The sequence below is a fragment of the Centruroides sculpturatus genome, unplaced genomic scaffold (genome assembly GCF_000671375.1).
Source record: "Centruroides sculpturatus isolate CEXI.00-Female unplaced genomic scaffold, Cexi_2.0 scaffold759, whole genome shotgun sequence".
Lineage (NCBI taxonomy): Eukaryota > Metazoa > Arthropoda > Arachnida > Scorpiones > Buthidae > Centruroides > Centruroides sculpturatus.
The window spans coordinates 167,141-190,460 of record NW_019385017.1 but is presented as its reverse complement, the minus strand read 5'-3'; the positions used below and the strand labels follow the sequence as shown (position 1 = coordinate 190,460).

Here is a 23,320-nt window from a genome sequence, read left to right as displayed (position 1 = left end):
TGGCGTTGTCGAACGGTGCACACTCGGTAAGTAATCCTACATTTTTTTTTTAGCATAGTTTATATGGATTATTCCCAAAAAATTATACGTGTTTTGGAAATGTTGAGTCAAATTAGTCTAGAATTGATTAATTTTATGGAAGAAAACCTTTCTAACAGCCGTAGTCCATAAACTGCATATGTGCCAGGCTGTGATTGGCTCATGTATTTAAGGACTTGTAGAACATGAATTTCATAGAACACGGAATGTATCTACCATGTTATAGGGGGTCTATTGTATATATTTCAAATAAATGAATTGATAAGAAACCAAGCATTATGATTTTAGATATACAGGTAGCCCTTGGTTTATGCCGATTCACAATAATGTCGCTGTGCAATTTGCCGTTTTGCGGTGTAATTCCCCAATTTTCCCTATGCTAGACTGATTTTCATTTCAGTGTTGACATATTTACCGAGCCGCGACGTTGTATATTCGTTAAAACAAAGATTTTTATTGAATATATTTATTTTTTCTGTTTAATATTATTGGGTATGTATACATTTGCATTAAATTATATTAAAATACTAAATGTTTAGATACCCACGAGTCAAGTTTTTAAACTTAATAGTGAGGTTGAGGCCGAAGTTATAAACGCAAAATCGTGTACGTCAGATGTTCAGCACCGCTTTCTTGTAAGCCTAGAAGTTTGACAATGGTGTTTGGATAGTTAGTGGAATCATGCTCGACATTCCAAACATCATTGTCAAACTTCTAGGCTTACAGGAAAGCGGCGCTGAATGTCCGACGTACACAATTTTGCATTTAAAACTTCAGCCTCAACCTCGCTAATAGTCCAATAAACAGCGTCCAAATCCATAGCACCAATGAATGTATATCGTATCAGTTCGTTCAGGAAAACACCTTACAACGCAGTAGCACTTCTGGCGATCACAAACTATTGTTAGTGAAACAAATCTAGTTCTCGTTGGCCAGACAATATTTATCTCTCCTTAGCCACCTTGAATTTTCCCACCCAAACAGACCTTATATACGTGCTACGGCAATCGGTGGTTGACCAATCAGTGTCTCCGCTCATCTGTAGCTCTACATCAGGTTAATGTATCCTTTCAACTATGGAAAGTTTGGCGGATGAACTTTGTGAGTTAGACAATGATTAGGAGTGAGGTGCAAATATAAAAAGGAGCATCGTCGCATCCATTGGACCATATTCCGAAATTCTTAATGAAAGAAAACAAAAATGTAAACAATTAAAGATGGATCCTTTTTTCTGAAAAATGTACGAGATCCAAAACTAAAATTTTTAAGTAAAAACATTTTACTTTATTATTTTATGATATAAATTTAATTTTTAAAATGTATTTTATGTATTTTGTATTATATTGTATTAATAAACAAAATTATTTGCTTATTTTTCATTTATGTAGAACCTAACCCGATACCTCACTGTAAATATGGGTTTATTTTACATCAATTCGATTTGTGCTGGCTTTTGTAGGAACGGAACTGTGGCATTAACTGAAAGCTACCTGTATTATATATTATATAATATCAAAAATGAAAGATTATTGTAAAGAAATGTTTGTTTATTGACTTTTATATTATTTTCAGTAGAAAGAAAGAAAATAAACAAACAGACAAAATCATTTATTTTATCCTCAACAGGTTGGATTAGATCGAAAATTATTTAGCATGTATTTTTTATAATACAATTAAGTGAATGAAATAGAAACAGACTCCATCGTTTTAAAATATTTTTTATATTCAAAAGAGTATTCCATATGTGCAGTACAATGTAAAAAGGATTAATAAAACAAGTTTGGAAAGAATGTTTCATATATGCCACAATGCATTTTAAAATTACAAGTTAAAAATGATTAATACATAAGTAAATATAGTTGGAAAATACAAAAAATTGAAACAAAAATAAATAAATCAACATAAAAAATAAAATGAAAGAATTATGAACTAAACAAATAAAGAACATACTGCTGCTCCACTTGTAGTAGGGAAAGGCTATCATTATTAATGCACTGTCTTTTAGAGTAACCTTATATATTTCTGTAGCTTCAAAAATTCTACAGAAAATTCAAAAATTTCCTGTAGAAGTTTAGCATCTTCCCAGCAAGGAGACACCTTGGCCTCAGAGGCCGATTGTGTCAGTGTAATGTACCTAATTTTCTGTTACCAAAGGATAGTTACTTTTGGTAATAAACTAGGATAAAAGATCATACATATGATCTTTTATCCTAGCCCCAACAGATCTGTAGGAGAAGCCAGTGCAGGTGAGATGCCTGTTAAACCTATAATCTATTAACAGGATTTTATATATTCCTGGGATAAATCATTCATCCAGTGTATTTTTTTCATTAATTAATAATTGAAATACATTGGGGCATTGTTTATACATGAGATCTAGGTTCAAGTTTCTAGCTATTTTGGTATAAAGCTGGTGGAACTTAGGTTCCTAACTGAGGATGGTGCATTTTATCTGTTTTTGTATTTAGTGGAGACCGTATGGCTATTCTACTTTTGTTGGTGTCGGTGGGTGGGTGGTAATGAGAATAGTGCAATGCATTTAATGTGTTCTATTTCATGTGCATTTATCCTGTGTGCAAATAGTGGGTGTATGCATGTTTAATAAGGGCCCTAAAGGCTGTGGTTTTATAGTGCATGGGATCTGATGAGTTGGATGGTATAAAAAAAGGGCTAATAAGTAGGTTTATGATAAATGTGTATTATCACCCTATCTTTTGAAAGCTGAATATCAAGGTCAGAATAGTGTGTCTGGGTATTGGTAGATTGATCTGGATTTAGTGTTAAGCTATATCCATTGTTGTTAAAAGCAAATCCAACTTTCCTCAAGTCATCTTCAGTTTCTTGTGAACTTTACTTATGTAATGTTAAGGATTAAATATCATTTAATAGTGGTGATATTTTATGTTAATTGCATATTTAGACTTAAAAGTTAACGTAAATTCAAATGAAAATATTAACATATATAATTGGTATGAAATTTCTAATAGATTGAACTGTTCAATCTATATTTTTTTATTAATTTTATTAATATTAATCTATTGTGACTATAATCTATTAGTAGAATTTATTATACTGATTTAACTAGTAGATGAAATTAGAGATTAATTTAGTCTTTTGGTTCTAAAGAATAAACTTTTATTTGTACCTGTTTATTCTTTTGAACTATGAGATTGATTCAATCTTTCAAATTTCTTCCACAAGTTAAATCAGTATAATAAGTCCTATTAATAAATTATAGTCACAATAAACTAATATTAATAAAATAATATTTAAAGCACTAGAAGCATTAATTAACTGTTCAATCTGTTGTTTGTGAAATATAGTTAAATTAATACATATTATTATTATAAAGATTAGTATAAAGATGCGACGGTATTACCGTCATCCTGGAAATATATAGTAAGAAGTAACACGAGTAATAATGCGTCTACAGTGACTCAATAGATATCTGGGTTAATGTATTAGGAATTGTTCCTTATTGTTTGCGGCTTAACACCGTATTTTATTTTTTATTTTTATTTTTATTTTTCATTTTTCAGTTTTCTGTTAGTTTGGTATTTTATTTATTGTTTTAGTTTGGTTATGCTTATTCTATTGGTTAAATTTAAACGCATGTTCTAATTTGGTTTAATTTTGAACGTGTTCGGTTGTGTATTAGAATCGAACAACAGTAAACCTGAAGATGGCCCATAAATTGAGCCGAAAACGTTAGTTGTGGGTAATAAATATATGTTTCTCAGCAAGAAGGTGTGTTTGATGTATCTAACATATTATTATATTATATATTGAAAATATTTAATAATATCTACACTTAAATATTATCAAGCCCTGTAAAGTGTTTTATTTTACACAAAGTAAAGCAAATTCTATAAAATTCCTGATAATACAGATCTGGTTTTCTTGATCTTAATTTTTTTATCATCTGTAAATATTGTTTTAATTATAAGATGAAAATTACATTTTAAAAAAATGTATATATTCAACTATTCTGTTGTTGTATTCTTCTTAATCTTTGATTATCCACACTAATTGTAAGTTCTTTAATATAAGTACTCTTTAGAAGTCTGTCAGACTGATTTTATTTTGTCAAAAACAAAAATAATGCTATTCATCTGTAAAAAAAATGAAAAAAGCTTTCTAAATAATTTAATATTAAACACTAGTGAATAAAATCACTATAAATTTAAATTTATTTGCAAGATTATTAATTTGAAAGAAAAGATAAAAAGATTAATAATAATAATCATCATAAAAGATTGAAAGCTATTTTTGTAATAGTAGTATTACAGTTTTTTCGATTTGCAAATATCACAATCATAAGCAGTATAATATGTATATATAAAAATTTTCATACAAATATATATGTATTTAGTAATAACTTTTTAATATTTTCATTTAAAATTTTATTTTATTTTTTTATATATTTATATTTAGAATATATTTTAAAAACCTCGGCAGATATCTTCAAATTCTGCCTAGAGCAGTAGTTGATTAAGTGAAAAAGTATTTGAAAGAAATATTGTAAGTTTGACAATTTTGTAGGCTGATCATGCTTGTTATTGCTTTGCTATGCATTAAGAGAGAATATTATTTACTAAATATTCAAAAGATGGTATTTGAAACTTTAAATAAATAAGTGAAAATTTTATGAAAAATTCTTATTATGCTGAAATTTGATTTTTTTCATAGCTGTATAAACAGAACTTAAAGATAACACAATCGTTTTAGATGAATTCTTTAAAAATTTTACTGGATTTGCTTCTAAGTACATTTGAATGTCTTAATCTTTTCTGAGCTAATTTTTTGTTTATGATATATCTTTGTTACAAACAGAATCTGTTGGCCTCCATTTAATTAAAAATTTGAAAACAAACATTTTTAAGCACAGAAGATTTGAGATATTTTTCACAAACTTACTTTAATTTTCAGTAACCTTTTTTCTTTATATAATTTTCCACTACAAAAAGTTTGTGATTAATGCATTTTTAGTTGTTGTAATACAGTAGAATATGGATAATTAAAATGATTTTAATTTGAATTTGGAGTTAATTCAAATATTTCTTTCAGACCCTTGTATTTCCTATAGAAGTAATGCAAAAAATTCCTCTTTAATTTGAACTCTTTTGGTTAATTTGAAGTATAATTGTGAGAAATTTACAAAAAATCACTTGCAATATTGAAACAAAATGTGTTTTCAGGTATTGATGTTATAGTAATGTGAACATATTAGCACTATTCAGGTTAAGATTATTAGTTTTAAATAGTAAATATAAGTATTAATTCTTATAAGTATTATGAAAGACATACATTCTAGCAACTTTTATGTAACATTCTTACTAATTATTTCCCAATAAACAAATTAATTTGGTATTTAGAATAAAATAATAAACATCCACATTTTTGACAATGATTTAATTTAAATTAAAATAATCAACCTGTTCAAAATTTAGAAACATTTAAATTCATCAAAAAACTTAGTGATATCAAAAGTAAAAAGTCTTGAAAATATTTTTTCACAGATAAATAAAACTATGTAAAATAAATATTATTTAGAGATATAAGATTTTATAAAAAGCAATTTTATAAATTTTTAAATAAAGACTTTTTAGAATCATGATGTTTCTTAAATGTTTTTATGCTATTCACAATGCTGCAAAAATATTAAAACTTTAATAAATATGACTTTTTTAACTTGACATTGCCATATTATTTTTATATTTATATAATATGTTTACACTAAATTTACTTTTTATTGTTTTATAAAATGCAGGATATGTAAAACTTCTTCTATAGAAAATTTTAATGATTCAGAGAAAGAAAATTCTGGTGATATTCCTCATGTACATGGAGAACTTAACGATGATATTTACGCTGTGCCTGTAAAAAGAAAATCACAGAAATGCCAGGAAAATAATCACAAAAATGATGTATCTAATTTAGATAGTGAATTGGAAAATTCTTGTGAGAAAGAATTTTCTTTAGAAGAATTAAGGGCAGATGAGGCACTCCCTTCAGGATGGGAAAGACATGAAGGTAAGTAAAAATTCTATAAAAGTTTTATATTATCAAATTTGTAAGTTTTTTGGCTTTGATCCAAAATCTTGATTTATTACTTAAATTGATTAAAAATGTATTTTATAATGCTATTTTAAAGACTAGGTTTAATATTGTCTCTCTAAATTTCACATTATTTTTTATTATAGAATGATATAAGCCTATATTAGTATATAAATTACAAAAAACTTTTTAATACTAAATTTTCATTGTAGAATAAATCTTGATATCAACATGTAAGAATTAATGTAGAGTTAACATGATGTAATAACATCTTATATATTAAAAACTCAGGATGGTTTTTGATTAAAACATCTTTATTTAAATATTCATAAGCATTTTATAAATAGAACTAACATGTTTAATATAGTATTTGTGATTCCTTTCTTATCTCAATCCTAAGAATGCCTTTTTTAATTATGAAAATGCTAATAAATATGTTTTGTTACTGAAAACTAATTTATATCTAATTATTATATTTACTTATACTAATATTTATTTTTATCTAAAACTAAAATAAATCTTATATTTTAGATGCAGATGGCCCATATTATTGGCATATTAGCAGTGGAACAATACAAAGGGAACCACCACAATTTCAACCTGGTCAAAAATTGAATTCCAAGCAATTAATAAGAGATGTTGATTCGGTGAATATATAACATTCAAAATATACAGAGTGATTACAAAAGAATACCTCAACTTTAAAAAATTACATTTCTGCAACCAAACAAGTTATAGTGCCATTTCACAAATCATTGTGTAGGAAACATTCTGAAGTTTCAGTTATTTGAAATGCATGTTGAAACAGTCATAACCAATTCAGTTTTAGCAAACTCAATAACACAGAATGCCTTCTGTTGTATGGTTGCCATTTTGGCACGAACTGACAACATATACTTTTAGCATGATTAAGGGTGCTCATAGCAACATCTCTCCACAAACAACTGAAACTTCAGAATGCTTCCTACACAATGATTCGTGAAATGGTGCTATAACTTGTTTGGTTGTGGAGATATAACCTTTCATAGTCGGGTATTCTTTTGTAATTACCCCATATTTTAGTTGTCCAGTTATTAATCTTATTATTTTTATATGTGAAATAAAAAATTTGTTTCGTTTTTTTTAAAGATAAATAGTATGCCTTCATCAAAGTCCTCTAGTATCTCATCGTCATCATCATCTGATTCTTCTGAACTGTCTATGTGCAACAATGAACATAACATAGAATCTAATATGAAGTATGATTTTCATATCTACTTTAACATTTTTAAAATTTATGATGATTAATTTTTTTTATCATTTAGGAATTCTCAGGAAGGTACTTGCAGTTTAACTCCAGATAAGGTAAATATTAAATTTTTTAATGAGTAAATACGTTGGTAAATACAAAAATTTTGTTTCATTGGAAAAATAACATCTCACTTTATCTGCAAGATGCATTCAAATGTAAACAACATTGTAGAATTTTTTATTACAACAGCTGTTGATTAATTGTTTTAATCAACAGTTGTTACAATAAAAGATTGTTGTAATTAATTTTTCTGATGAATCAAATTTTCNTCATTTTTCATTTTTCTGTTAGTTTGGTATTTTATTTATTGTTTTAGTTTGGTTATGCTTATTCTATTGGTTAAATTTAAACGCATGTTCTAATTTGGTTTAATTTTGAACGTGTTCGGTTGTGTATTAGAATCGAACAACAGTAAACCTGAAGATGGCCCATAAATTGAGCCGAAAACGTTAGTTGTGGGTAATAAATATATGTTTCTCAGCAAGAAGGTGTGTTTGATGTATCTAACATATTATTATATTATATATTGAAAATATTTAATAATATCTACACTTAAATATTATCAAGCCCTGTAAAGTGTTTTATTTTACACAAAGTAAAGCAAATTCTATAAAATTCCTGATAATACAGATCTGGTTTTCTTGATCTTAATTTTTTTATCATCTGTAAATATTGTTTTAATTATAAGATGAAAATTACATTTTAAAAAAATGTATATATTCAACTATTCTGTTGTTGTATTCTTCTTAATCTTTGATTATCCACACTAATTGTAAGTTCTTTAATATAAGTACTCTTTAGAAGTCTGTCAGACTGATTTTATTTTGTCAAAAACAAAAATAATGCTATTCATCTGTAAAAAAAATGAAAAAAGCTTTCTAAATAATTTAATATTAAACACTAGTGAATAAAATCACTATAAATTTAAATTTATTTGCAAGATTATTAATTTGAAAGAAAAGATAAAAAGATTAATAATAATAATCATCATAAAAGATTGAAAGCTATTTTTGTAATAGTAGTATTACAGTTTTTTCGATTTGCAAATATCACAATCATAAGCAGTATAATATGTATATATAAAAATTTTCATACAAATATATATGTATTTAGTAATAACTTTTTAATATTTTCATTTAAAATTTTATTTTATTTTTTTATATATTTATATTTAGAATATATTTTAAAAACCTCGGCAGATATCTTCAAATTCTGCCTAGAGCAGTAGTTGATTAAGTGAAAAAGTATTTGAAAGAAATATTGTAAGTTTGACAATTTTGTAGGCTGATCATGCTTGTTATTGCTTTGCTATGCATTAAGAGAGAATATTATATACTAAATATTCAAAAGATGGTATTTGAAACTTTAAATAAATAAGTGAAAATTTTATGAAAAATTCTTATTATGCTGAAATTTGATTTTTTTCATAGCTGTATAAACAGAACTTAAAGATAACACAATCGTTTTAGATGAATTCTTTAAAAATTTTACTGGATTTGCTTCTAAGTACATTTGAATGTCTTAATCTTTTCTGAGCTAATTTTTTGTTTATGATATATCTTTGTTACAAACAGAATCTGTTGGCCTCCATTTAATTAAAAATTTGAAAACAAACATTTTTAAGCACAGAAGATTTGAGATATTTTTCACAAACTTACTTTAATTTTCAGTAACCTTTTTTCTTTATATAATTTTCCACTACAAAAAGTTTGTGATTAATGCATTTTTAGTTGTTGTAATACAGTAGAATATGGATAATTAAAATGATTTTAATTTGAATTTGGAGTTAATTCAAATATTTCTTTCAGACCCTTGTATTTCCTATAGAAGTAATGCAAAAAATTCCTCTTTAATTTGAACTCTTTTGGTTAATTTGAAGTATAATTGTGAGAAATTTACAAAAAATCACTTGCAATATTGAAACAAAATGTGTTTTCAGGTATTGATGTTATAGTAATGTGAACATATTAGCACTATTCAGGTTAAGATTATTAGTTTTAAATAGTAAATATAAGTATTAATTCTTATAAGTATTATGAAAGACATACATTCTAGCAACTTTTATGTAACATTCTTACTAATTATTTCCCAATAAACAAATTAATTTGGTATTTAGAATAAAATAATAAACATCCACATTTTTGACAATGATTTAATTTAAATTAAAATAATCAACCTGTTCAAAATTTAGAAACATTTAAATTCATCAAAAAACTTAGTGATATCAAAAGTAAAAAGTCTTGAAAATATTTTTTCACAGATAAATAAAACTATGTAAAATAAATATTATTTAGAGATATAAGATTTTATAAAAAGCAATTTTATAAATTTTTAAATAAAGACTTTTTAGAATCATGATGTTTCTTAAATGTTTTTATGCTATTCACAATGCTGCAAAAATATTAAAACTTTAATAAATATGACTTTTTTAACTTGACATTGCCATATTATTTTTATATTTATATAATATGTTTACACTAAATTTACTTTTTATTGTTTTATAAAATGCAGGATATGTAAAACTTCTTCTATAGAAAATTTTAATGATTCAGAGAAAGAAAATTCTGGTGATATTCCTCATGTACATGGAGAACTTAACGATGATATTTACGCTGTGCCTGTAAAAAGAAAATCACAGAAATGCCAGGAAAATAATCACAAAAATGATGTATCTAATTTAGATAGTGAATTGGAAAATTCTTGTGAGAAAGAATTTTCTTTAGAAGAATTAAGGGCAGATGAGGCACTCCCTTCAGGATGGGAAAGACATGAAGGTAAGTAAAAATTCTATAAAAGTTTTATATTATCAAATTTGTAAGTTTTTTGGCTTTGATCCAAAATCTTGATTTATTACTTAAATTGATTAAAAATGTATTTTATAATGCTATTTTAAAGACTAGGTTTAATATTGTCTCTCTAAATTTCACATTATTTTNCTTGCAATATTGAAACAAAATGTGTTTTCAGGTATTGATGTTATAGTAATGTGAACATATTAGCACTATTCAGGTTAAGATTATTAGTTTTAAATAGTAAATATAAGTATTAATTCTTATAAGTATTATGAAAGACATACATTCTAGCAACTTTTATGTAACATTCTTACTAATTATTTCCCAATAAACAAATTAATTTGGTATTTAGAATAAAATAATAAACATCCACATTTTTGACAATGATTTAATTTAAATTAAAATAATCAACCTGTTCAAAATTTAGAAACATTTAAATTCATCAAAAAACTTAGTGATATCAAAAGTAAAAAGTCTTGAAAATATTTTTTCACAGATAAATAAAACTATGTAAAATAAATATTATTTAGAGATATAAGATTTTATAAAAAGCAATTTTATAAATTTTTAAATAAAGACTTTTTAGAATCATGATGTTTCTTAAATGTTTTTATGCTATTCACAATGCTGCAAAAATATTAAAACTTTAATAAATATGACTTTTTTAACTTGACATTGCCATATTATTTTTATATTTATATAATATGTTTACACTAAATTTACTTTTTATTGTTTTATAAAATGCAGGATATGTAAAACTTCTTCTATAGAAAATTTTAATGATTCAGAGAAAGAAAATTCTGGTGATATTCCTCATGTACATGGAGAACTTAACGATGATATTTACGCTGTGCCTGTAAAAAGAAAATCACAGAAATGCCAGGAAAATAATCACAAAAATGATGTATCTAATTTAGATAGTGAATTGGAAAATTCTTGTGAGAAAGAATTTTCTTTAGAAGAATTAAGGGCAGATGAGGCACTCCCTTCAGGATGGGAAAGACATGAAGGTAAGTAAAAATTCTATAAAAGTTTTATATTATCAAATTTGTAAGTTTTTTGGCTTTGATCCAAAATCTTGATTTATTACTTAAATTGATTAAAAATGTATTTTATAATGCTATTTTAAAGACTAGGTTTAATATTGTCTCTCTAAATTTCACATTATTTTTTATTATAGAATGATATAAGCCTATATTAGTATATAAATTACAAAAAACTTTTTAATACTAAATTTTCATTGTAGAATAAATCTTGATATCAACATGTAAGAATTAATGTAGAGTTAACATGATGTAATAACATCTTATATATTAAAAACTCAGGATGGTTTTTGATTAAAACATCTTTATTTAAATATTCATAAGCATTTTATAAATAGAACTAACATGTTTAATATAGTATTTGTGATTCCTTTCTTATCTCAATCCTAAGAATGCCTTTTTTAATTATGAAAATGCTAATAAATATGTTTTGTTACTGAAAACTAATTTATATCTAATTATTATATTTACTTATACTAATATTTATTTTTATCTAAAACTAAAATAAATCTTATATTTTAGATGCAGATGGCCCATATTATTGGCATATTAGCAGTGGAACAATACAAAGGGAACCACCACAATTTCAACCTGGTCAAAAATTGAATTCCAAGCAATTAATAAGAGATGTTGATTCGGTGAATATATAACATTCAAAATATACAGAGTGATTACAAAAGAATACCTCAACTTTAAAAAATTACATTTCTGCAACCAAACAAGTTATAGTGCCATTTCACAAATCATTGTGTAGGAAACATTCTGAAGTTTCAGTTATTTGAAATGCATGTTGAAACAGTCATAACCAATTCAGTTTTAGCAAACTCAATAACACAGAATGCCTTCTGTTGTATGGTTGCCATTTTGGCACGAACTGACAACATATACTTTTAGCATGATTAAGGGTGCTCATAGCAACATCTCTCCACAAACAACTGAAACTTCAGAATGCTTCCTACACAATGATTCGTGAAATGGTGCTATAACTTGTTTGGTTGTGGAGATATAACCTTTCATAGTCGGGTATTCTTTTGTAATTACCCCATATTTTAGTTGTCCAGTTATTAATCTTATTATTTTTATATGTGAAATAAAAAATTTGTTTCGTTTTTTTTAAAGATAAATAGTATGCCTTCATCAAAGTCCTCTAGTATCTCATCGTCATCATCATCTGATTCTTCTGAACTGTCTATGTGCAACAATGAACATAACATAGAATCTAATATGAAGTATGATTTTCATATCTACTTTAACATTTTTAAAATTTATGATGATTAATTTTTTTTATCATTTAGGAATTCTCAGGAAGGTACTTGCAGTTTAACTCCAGATAAGGTAAATATTAAATTTTTTAATGAGTAAATACGTTGGTAAATACAAAAATTTTGTTTCATTGGAAAAATAACATCTCACTTTATCTGCAAGATGCATTCAAATGTAAACAACATTGTAGAATTTTTTATTACAACAGCTGTTGATTAATTGTTTTAATCAACAGTTGTTACAATAAAAGATTGTTGTAATTAATTTTTCTGATGAATCAAATTTTCACTCATAAGATTAAGTTTAATTGAATGTTGGATGGATTTGGAAAAATATAGTTTGAAAAAGCTACATTCTTCAAATACAGTATGAAAATTACAAACAAAATTACGTATCTTTCTGAAATTTACTAACAGTATCAGTACAGGTAGCCCTCGGTTTATGTCACAGTTCCATTCCTACAAAAGCTGGCGCAAATCGAATCGGCATAAAATGAACCAATATTTACAGTGAGGTATAGGGTTAGGTTCTACATAAGTGAAAAATAAGCAAATAATTTTGTTTATTAATACAATATAATACAAAATACATAAAATACATTTTAAAAATTAAATTTATATCATAAACATAAAATAAAGTTGAAATGTTTTTATTTAAAAATTTTAGTTTCAAATCTCGTACATTTTTCAGAAAAAAGGATCCATCTTTAATCGTTTACATTTTTGTTTTCTTTCATTAAGAATTTCAGAATATGGTCCAATGGATGCGATGATGCTCCTTTTTATATTTGCACTTCACTCTTAATCATTGTCTAACTCACAAAGTTCATCCGTCAAACTTTCCATAGTTGAAAGGATACGTTAACCCAACATAGAGCCATAGATGAGCGGAGACACTGATTGGTCGACCACCAGTTGCCATAGCACATATATAAGGTTGGTTTGAGCGGGAAAATTCAAGGTGGCTAAGGAGAGATAGATATCGTCTGGCCAATAAAAAAGTATTGTCTGGCCAATGAGAAGTAGATTTATCTCACTAACGATAGTTTGTGATTGCCGAAAGTGCTACTGCATCATAAGGTGTTTTCCTGAATGATCTGATATGGGATACATTCATTGGCACTATGGATTCGGACATGATTTATTGGACTATTAAGTTTAATAACTTGACTCGTGGGTACCTAAACATTTAGTATTTTAATATTAAGTTAATGCAAATGTATACGTACTCAATAATAATAAACAGAAAAAACTAAATATATTCAATAAAAATCTTTGTTTTAATGAATGTACAATGTTGCAGCTCGGTAAATATTGGGTTGGCAACTAAGTGATTGTGGATTTTAAATAAGAAGGAAAATTCAAAGTTTTTGCTTAAAAATACAACTTTATTCAATTAGGTATTGTCCGTTTTTGTCAATGACCTTTTGCCATCTTTCAGGCAGTGTCATAATTCCATGTTTATAAAACTTCTGATTTTTGCCAGCAAAAAACTGAATTAATGTGATTTTACATCATCAGCGTCATTAAAAATTTTACCATTTAAGGAGTTCTGCATGGAACGAAATAAATGGTAATCTGAAGGCGCAAGGTCAGGGCTATATGGTGGATGTGACAACACATCCCAACCTAGCTGCAATAATTTTTGGTGAGTGACCAAAGATGTGTGGGGCTTTGCATTATCATGCTGGAAAACAATACCCTTACAATTTGCCAATTCTGGCTGCTTTTCTTGAACTGCATCGCTCAATTTGGCAAGTTGTTGAACGTAGATGTTTGTATTAATCGTTTGGTTTCTTGGTAAAAGTTCAAAGTACAGAATTCCTTTATAATACCACCAAACTGACAGCATAATCTTTTTCTGGTGAATTTCAGTTTTTGGTGTCGTCTGGTCTGGTTCATCTTGCATCACCCACGATATTTTCTGATTAACATTGTTATATACTATCCACTTTTCGTCGCCAGTAATCAGTCGTTTCAGAAATGGATCAATTTCGTTGCATTTCAGAAGCGAATTGCAAATGCTAATGTGTTGTGTCAAATGAATTTCCTTAAGCTGATGAGGGACCCATAAATCCAGTTTCTTGACATAGCCAAGCTGTTTTAATCTTTTTTGAATGCATGTATGCGATACATTGAGCTTCTGTGCAATCTCACACGTTGTGCTATGACAATCTGAATCGATAATGGCCTTGATATGGGTCTCATCAACTTCAACTGGACGACCAGATCGTTGAGCATTTTTCAGTGAAAAATCACCAGAATGAAATTTGGCAACCAATTTTGACACTGCCTTTCATTCAAGGCTTCATTCCCATATACGGTACATAACTTCTTGTGTGCTTGTGATGCGTTCTTGCCTTTTCGGAAATAATACAATAAAATGTCTGAAATGCGTGTCTTGTTCTTCCATTTTTAAATTGGGATAAAAACGAAACTAAATAACTAATCGATACAATTTTTTTACTAAATTAAAGGTGGAAGTCCAAACAACAAGAAAACAATATAGGTTAAATGCTTTGAACACGATGACAAAGCAAAAAAATGTGCTAAGGCCACATATTGACAAAATCCGCAATCACTTAGTTACCAACCCAATATGTCAACACTGAAATGAAAATCAATCCAGCATAGGGAAAATCGTTGAATTACACCACGAAACAGCTAATTGCGCAGCGGTGTTATTGTGAATCAGTGTAAATTGAGGGATACCTGTATATCAAATATTTTTATTCATAAGTTATGCTTTCTGTTACTTGGATAATTGTTTATTTGAGTGCACTGAATTATTTTCATAATCAGACTTGTAATTTGAAATATAGAATAAAAAATAAATATAATCACTTCATATATGCTTTATACCAGGGGTAGGCAAGCAAGCATTCAGTGAGAGCCAAAATGTAGGTTTTGCAAAATGCATGGGAGCTGCAGTTCTGTACTTTTTTATCCTGTACCATAGTTCTGTACCAGATTTTATTATATAATATAATATAATAAATATAAATAATGTAAAAATAAATAACAAATATAAATATAAAAATTCGATATTTGTTTTATAACAAATATGGAATTTTTTAATAAACATATTTTCACAAAATTGTGGAAATAAAATTGTAAAAATAATAACAAAAAGCAGAAATTAACACTTTCAGCACGAGCCGCATGCAGTTCTCGGAGCCACATTTGCCCGTGTCTGCTATATACTGTCATGATGATAAAAGTGGTCTACTAAAACTATTTGAACTTCTTTAAAATGCTTAATCCCTTCTGCTCCAAATTTGTATTAGCTACAATACCAGTAATACTGGGTTTTTGAAGTCATCATCTGAGCTTTAAAAATTTGTCTGATTATTATTACCAGTATATAAGCTAATATAAACAACAACATTATAGAAAAAGGATTTATTTCACAGATTTCATTATTTTCATTATATAATATTATGTGACATATAAAGATATTCTTTTAGTTAATTAATAACAATTTATTAGCCTTCTGCTTTTGCAGTCAGCTAGTGGCTAACAGAAGAATAACTTAGTTTAGCTTTAGTATTTTCAAAAAACAATTCACTTATATTGTTAAGTTACACAAAAGAACAAAATGACTCATTTAACAAGAGCTTTCGAAAGCAGTAAATAATTTTGTTTTCATACACTTCAACTATTCCCGCCTTCTAATGATTGTAAAATACAAGGAGGGTTCAAAAAGTTTGTGGAAAAAGGTAGTATGAAAAAACTATTTCAGTTATGATGTTTATTTTTCAACATATGCTCCGTTAAGGTCGATACACTTCTGCAAACATTGATACCAGTCTTTAAGTCTTTCTGAGTAGAACTGAGGGTCTTGTGATCTGAACCATGTCAGTGCAGCTCTCTTTACATCTTTAACTGATGGAAAATTGCTACCTATCAATGATTTTTTCAACTTTGGAAACAAAAAGAAGTCAGATGGGGCTAAATCATGGCTGTAAGGGGGTTGTCAGATGATTTCCCATCGAAATTCACATAGCACAGCTCTTGTTTGCCAAGCACTGTGAGCGGGTGCATTGTCATGGTGGAAGAGGACGCGTTTATGCAGCTTTCCAGGGCATTATTTCCGAGATTCTTTTGGACAATTTTCTCAAAATGCCTTCATAATAAGCAGATGTAATTGTCTTCTTGTTCTCGAGGAAGTCAACTAGCAAAATCCCCTCTGCATCCCAGAAGACAGTGGCCTTTCCTCTTGAACATTCAGATTTTGCTTTGATTGGTCCACTTCCACCCCGGGGCAGCCACTGCTTTGATTGAATTTTGTCCTCAGGATCATACTGGTAGAGCCATATTTCATCCCCTGTCACAATTCTTTGCAGAAAAGCTTCAGAGTCACCACCCCATTTGTTCAAAATTTCCATTGAAAGATCTGCCCTCATTTGCTGCTGATCTGGGCACAACAGCCTTGGAACCCATCTAGCGGAAAGCTTGCTTAGTTCCAAACTCTCTATAAGAATTTTGTGTGCAGAACCCACAGAAATGTTGAGTGTATCTGCTACCGATTCAGTGGTTATTCGTCTATCCTTTTTTATCAAGTCACGAACAACATCAATGTTTTCCTCACAAACTGACGTTGGCCTGCCACTGCGGGGCTCATCTTCAACCTTGGTTTTTCCACTTCTGAAGTGACTTATCCATTTGTAGGTTGTTGACTTCTTTGGGGCATTATCACCATAAACTTGTTCCAGAGCATCAATGATTTGCTTATTCTTCCAACCAAGTTTCACCATGAACTTTGTTTGTTCTGTTCTCGATTTTGTTGGATTCAACGTTGCTTGAATGATGCCTGACTTTCAACTGGCAGTGCTGTGTTCTTACCTGCATGTGAAGCTTCGGAAGTGGGCCTAGAATTTGTGTAAAAAAAAGAAAATTTTTCTAAATTTTGTATAAAAGGAAATTATCATAATAATTCTTATAATATTGTAAAAAGAAACTATCAAACGTAAAATGAATATTTTATGTCCATATAAAGACATTTGTAGAAATTTCTAAGAAAAAACGAATTACTCAGAACAAAACAATAGATGAATTTGAGTGCTTAGATCGAACATTTTCAATAGGAATCAAATTGTCAGTTGGTATTGACTCATCCCATGATCTGGATTCCAATCTCATTACAATTCATAACGAGGAGGGGACCAAAGAGAGCGGGGGCAAGTCGACATCAACCTATCGGAATGTTTGATCTGGGACCCAGAGAAAACTTATAAAAACCACGCAAAAAAAGGATGTGACATTCTTGGTTCTTAGTTTGGTGTGCTCCGCTCCTGGATTTTTCCTGCGGTTCAACAACGGAAACTTGGTCGACGTTCCAGAAGAAGTTTTTGCCATCCTGTCCCAGCAAATTTAACCAAGTGTAACCCGCTACAAGAATCACCCCTTCAAGTTGTGCTGTGCACCCCGGAGCCTATGTTTTCTTCATCATCTTCGCCAGAAGAAGAGAAGATCATCGAAACAATTGAACTTTATTTGCAAACTGATTCACTCTTCGGATAGGCCTTACGCTGAAGTAAAACAGTAGTTGTAAGCGAAATTTTTATATTTAATAAACTGTTTGCGAGGGAGGACTTGTCTCAATAAGTTTTTCCACTCCCATACGATAGTGCTGACCGCTCGATTGTCATGACACTTTTTCCCCAAATGGCAAACCTCACATGCATTTAAGGGTTTATGTTTGAACATGTTATAACACATTAATACAAGAATGTTCAGGAGCATTAAAATCAAAATCCTTCCAAACAATTTTTAGTTACAGATTTTTTCCATGAACTTTTTGAAGCACCCATGTAGTTAGGACTACAGTCTTTTTAACAGCTGTACACTAACTAATACTTCATCAAAGCAACTTGGCTAATAACTATTTTGGCTGGAATAAAAAAAATTGCATGCAGATACATCTCAGGAGTGGAAGGTGTTGTTTTAGAAAATACCATACATTATTTCTCTACTGTTTCTGTAAATTCTGTCAAATGATGTACATAATTAAATTTCAAAGTACAGAGACAAAGATGGAAAAGTTTCTTTTATTTTTCTTTCAATACACAGATAGTGATGATCTTAAAAATGACAGAATCTGATATTTACTTTGTAATTGAATATTATAAATCCTTAAATTAACTTACCGGGCATGGACTTGACACTGATTATTCAATGCTATTTGCTATCCACTTGAATCAAATTTGTTTTAATAATTGACTAAATGGAAAAAATTTGGCAAATTAAACTCAAAAATATTTTATAATAAATTTATAAAAAACTATAATTTTTATATTTTTTACTATAGAAGCCAATACGGTTTGCTGTAAGGTCAATGGGTTGGGTTGAAATAGCAGAAGAAGATTTGACTTCTGAACGAAGTAGTAAAGCAGTTAACAAATGTATTGTTGATCTTTCTTTGGGTCGCAATGATATTCTGGATGTTGTTGGAAGATGGGGCGATGTAAGTATCTTTTTTGATTACTTCTTATTTTCGGGCATCATTGACCAGAAAAAATAAAAAAAAAAAGAGGGAGGAAAAAAAAGCAAATATTAATTGGATGAATTGTGAAAATAGAATCCTAAAAAGAAACAGAAAGTGTAATTCAAATCAATAAAATATTTATTAAATATTTAAATTGGGGGGAGAGAAAATTACACTTCTGTTTGGTCAATGTTGTGGCATCAAGTGACTTTGTACTGCAGTACACAAGAGAGAGCATCGTTTCTTCTGACCCTCAGACATGTGCCATGTGGCAGGGAAAGGACTTGTACATGGATCTGGATGACTATTGCCTGAGGCTGACGGACCCACAAGACCTGACTGTCCTAAACACCCAGCCAATCCATACGATCAGAGTTTGGGGAGTTGGACGAGATAATGGCAGGTGAGGATTTCAATAATGTTTTTTTAATGTTTATGTGAATACTTTTTATAAATTACATAATTCATAATTTATATTGTATTTTTTTATTTATGTAAACACACTCTATACATTAAATATATTTAATAGACCTCTAGTAGATAGATGTATATGTATGTATGTATGTATACTCCATTTTGTTTTTGTTTCTTGAACAGAAATTTTTAAATTTATTAATCATTTCAAATTTTAATTTCTAGAAAGTTTTTGTTTTAGCTCCAACAAGAGATTACTTTCCTCATTTCAGCAGAATTAATACGCAACTGTATTTGTTTTGAGATTCACTGGAATGGAATATAGAATCATAAATGTTTTTATTTTTATGTAAAATATAAAGAAATTGGTTAAAAAAATAAAAATTAAAGTTTGGTAAAGGGGAGGGTGAAACTGTTATTGACAGTTATCATAAGGATTATATATAATAATTTGTGATCAATATTAAATTGCAGAAAATTGATATTTAATGAAAGAAATCATAATTTATTGGGCTGCAATTTGAAAAAAATGTAGACCTATAAATTCCCACTGTCATTAGTCTGACTGCTTGTCCTTTTTTAATCTCAAGAACAGAATTGGATAGACAAAAATTGAGACGAGGTAGGGATTGATTAGGGGCAGGAGGTTCCGATTAACTATATAAAAATTTCCAGTTTTTACTGGAAGTCATGTTATTTTAATTCAAAAATTTTTCCCTAAAAGGAGTTAGATAGATGACTGGCATGACTCTATTCTTAACAGGAAACATATGATGTAGAGGAGCAAGACAGTACTAATTTAAGATGGAAAACATATATTTTAAATTAAATAAATTAAAAATTGCAGCCGAACATTGTGATGATGTCACACTAAAATAATTGCTTGTTTAATATTATTGCTTTATTGTATAAGACACTTATACAATAACATAGATGAATAACTGAAAAGATTTTTTAAAACATTGGTTTACAATATTCTTTTCCACTTTTTAATGAAAATCAGTTTTTATAAATATAACATCATATATGTATTGCTTGTAAATATAACCTTATAAGCTTGGATATCCAATCACAAAATCACTCACTGGGTAATTATATAAAAATAAAAAGCACAAGTTAAATTTAGTTGTTCATTCATTTTTAGGGATATAAACATTTAAAACATTAAAATAACAAAATAAGACTGTGTAATTTAAAAACTTAGCTTTCCTTTAAAATTATTTTATTCTACTGAACAGAATCAATAATGGTTTTTGTTAAGAAGTCTTTAATGAGATGTTGCAAAATCATAAAACATCTTAAAAATATTAAAATCTTGTAATATAAAAAGTGCAAATATATCAAATTGAAGTCAGAAAAAATATTTTTTCACAAAAATTGTTTTCAATTTTTTTTTAAAGTTTAATTTGATGTTCTGTAATCTTAGACAATACAATAATTTTATCATAATTGCTTAAAAGTAGTATAGTTTATTAAATATTGATAGTTATAATTAAACTGTTTTTCTTATGTTCTCTACAGATGCAAATAAAAAGCAAGAAATATTTTTAAAATATATATAAAATATGTTTAAAAATTAGAATATTTCTCAAAACATTAGAATAAAATTTTATGAAGAATTATAATTTCAAAAGTAACTAACAAAAAATAATATAACATGATGAATGATGAGAATAAAATACATAAGCATTATCATATACTGTAAATAGTTGCATACTACATTCAACTTCATAGTCAGCATACAACATGGGAATACATAATTGTTAATGTAGGATATTAGTACACGGTAATTAGTATATGTAATAAAAATAAATCTATAGTTATGTTATGTTATGTTATAATACAAAATATAAAAGATTTTTGCATAGGATACATAAGATATATAAAGAAAATGATGATGCAGTGTATTTCATTGATGAGTATGTGGCATGACTGTCACATTGAACATACTGTCAAAAACTGTTCTATCAGAATGGATGTAATGTAATAGTTTGAAAATACAGATGCTAATAGAATTTAAGAGAGTTCTGATGACATATTCTCAGATTATTTTGTGAAAAAGAGATTCTTGGAAGTAATGTCAATTTATCAATGAACATATGATTAAAATATTACTTTTACAGTCATAGAATTAAAAATATGGATAATGCTAAATGATAGTAGTTCAAAATGGGATAAATATCAGTTTGAGAAAAAAGCATATTTTTAATTCAGTAAAAAATATTTAAGTAAGCAAGTATTTTTAACCTGTTTAACAGTTTATCTTTCAGATTGCATACAAAAAAGATATTTAATTAAACAAAAAAATATAAATTTTGTTAGTTCCTGAAACTAACAGCATTTATTTACTTACAATAGTATCAAGTTTTATAATCTTTTGTTTAATTAAATATGTTTGTTGAATAAAGTTGATTTTTTCCTCATGATGGATTTCATTATTAAACTGTTTTTAAACTAAATAGAAAGTTATAGTAGAACCTTACTAACTCAAACTAATTTGGGCCCAAATATGCTTGGTTTAGCAAATGTTTTTGGATTATCTGAAATTTTTTTCAATGTATTGTTTATTTTATTTATTTATTTTGTTAATATGAGTTTCTCAGTATAATGCAGTTAGATGGACTTGTTTTATTATGTCAAGATGATTGAAATTGTGCAGTTTATTCAAGGCTGATAAATTTGATTTATGTTTGTTAGTTTTCAATTGCTTTCTTTGAATAAGCATATGACCATATAGGAGAAGAGTATCCTTTATTTTGTATTCTGATAACAGTTTTGTACACACCATGTATTCTGGGCTGCACAAATTAAGCATGACAAGTAATATAAAACCTTTGACACTTTTTCTAGCAATTTTTTTAATCAAACTAACCTTTTCAGCTATATTTAATGGCCTTCTTCAGGTTTGAAATATATTGTCGAAAACACTAGTTCAATTAAAAAAATTGCTAGAAAAAATGTCAAAGGTTTTATATTACTTATTTACAAAAGTTGTAGCTTTCTGTGATAGAATTTTGTTCAGATGTCACCCATATTATTTTGTTCAGATTTCAGACTACAGTTTCAGATTAGCGACATCTTACTAGAAAGCTATTTATTTTATTTTTATTTATTTATCTAAGCATATTGGTACAAAACTATGATGCGAGGAGAAGAATAAAAAGCAAAACAAATATACAAAAATCATACAAAATTATACAACATATCCCACAAATATATGCAACAACATTAATAAAATAATAATCAAACAATTAAATATCTACATTCTAAACTTAAATTTACATGGGAGAACTATCCAAAACAAAATAAAATTAAAATAAATTGATAACCAACAGACTAGGCTAAACCTTATCTAGAAAATAATAAAACAACAAATAAATCACTTGTTCACAAAATCAGATATTCTCCCAAGTATCCAGAGCAACTGATGGTTAAATAACAGATAAACCATGGCCTGGGCACAAATTACCTTAAATTATTAACAGTATTATTAGTATAAACCTTAAAAAACAAATTGCAATCAGATATTACTTTTTTAAAGCCATCAAACGAAAAACAAATAACACCAAAAGTTTCCTCGTGTAATTTTGACAAAAAGTGCAAACAAGGATCACCCAATGGTGAATCAATCGCACCACACATGCAAATTTCCCTTCTAAGAAAATAATAAAACAACAATTAAATCACTTGTTTGCAAAATCGGATAGTCTCCCGAAAGCTATTTATTTCTAAACATGCATTTATTAGAAATAATAGCTTTCTGTTTGGCTTAAAAATTACTCAATAATGAAATCTGATAATTCTAATATAGCTTGGTTTTAGCTAAATCAAAACTTATAATTTTTCTTGTACAGATAATCTGTATAATGATTCATGCTGCATCATATGTTAATAATGAGATTTGTTTTGTGTCAATTTTTTCACATTTGTGTTAA

General features: G+C 27.9%; 1 protein-coding gene across 1 annotated transcript in view; it reads left to right on the top strand.

The window, feature by feature from the left end:
• LOC111633491 overlaps positions 1-23,320 on the top strand; it is a 97,468-nt gene that overhangs the window by 17,687 nt on the left and 56,461 nt on the right. Inside the window, exons 4-15 of the mRNA XM_023378073.1 lie at positions 5,810-6,072; positions 6,628-6,743; positions 7,225-7,334; positions 7,401-7,463; positions 9,899-10,161; positions 10,355-10,368; positions 10,892-11,189; positions 11,745-11,860; positions 12,342-12,451; positions 12,518-12,557; positions 18,795-18,950; positions 19,247-19,374. Coding sequence (XP_023233841.1) covers positions 5,810-6,072; positions 6,628-6,743; positions 7,225-7,334; positions 7,401-7,463; positions 9,899-10,161; positions 10,355-10,368; positions 10,892-11,189; positions 11,745-11,860; positions 12,342-12,451; positions 12,518-12,557; positions 18,795-18,950; positions 19,247-19,374 — 1,677 coding nt within the window. The remainder of the gene's footprint in view (positions 1-5,809; positions 6,073-6,627; positions 6,744-7,224; positions 7,335-7,400; positions 7,464-9,898; positions 10,162-10,354; positions 10,369-10,891; positions 11,190-11,744; positions 11,861-12,341; positions 12,452-12,517; positions 12,558-18,794; positions 18,951-19,246; positions 19,375-23,320) is intronic.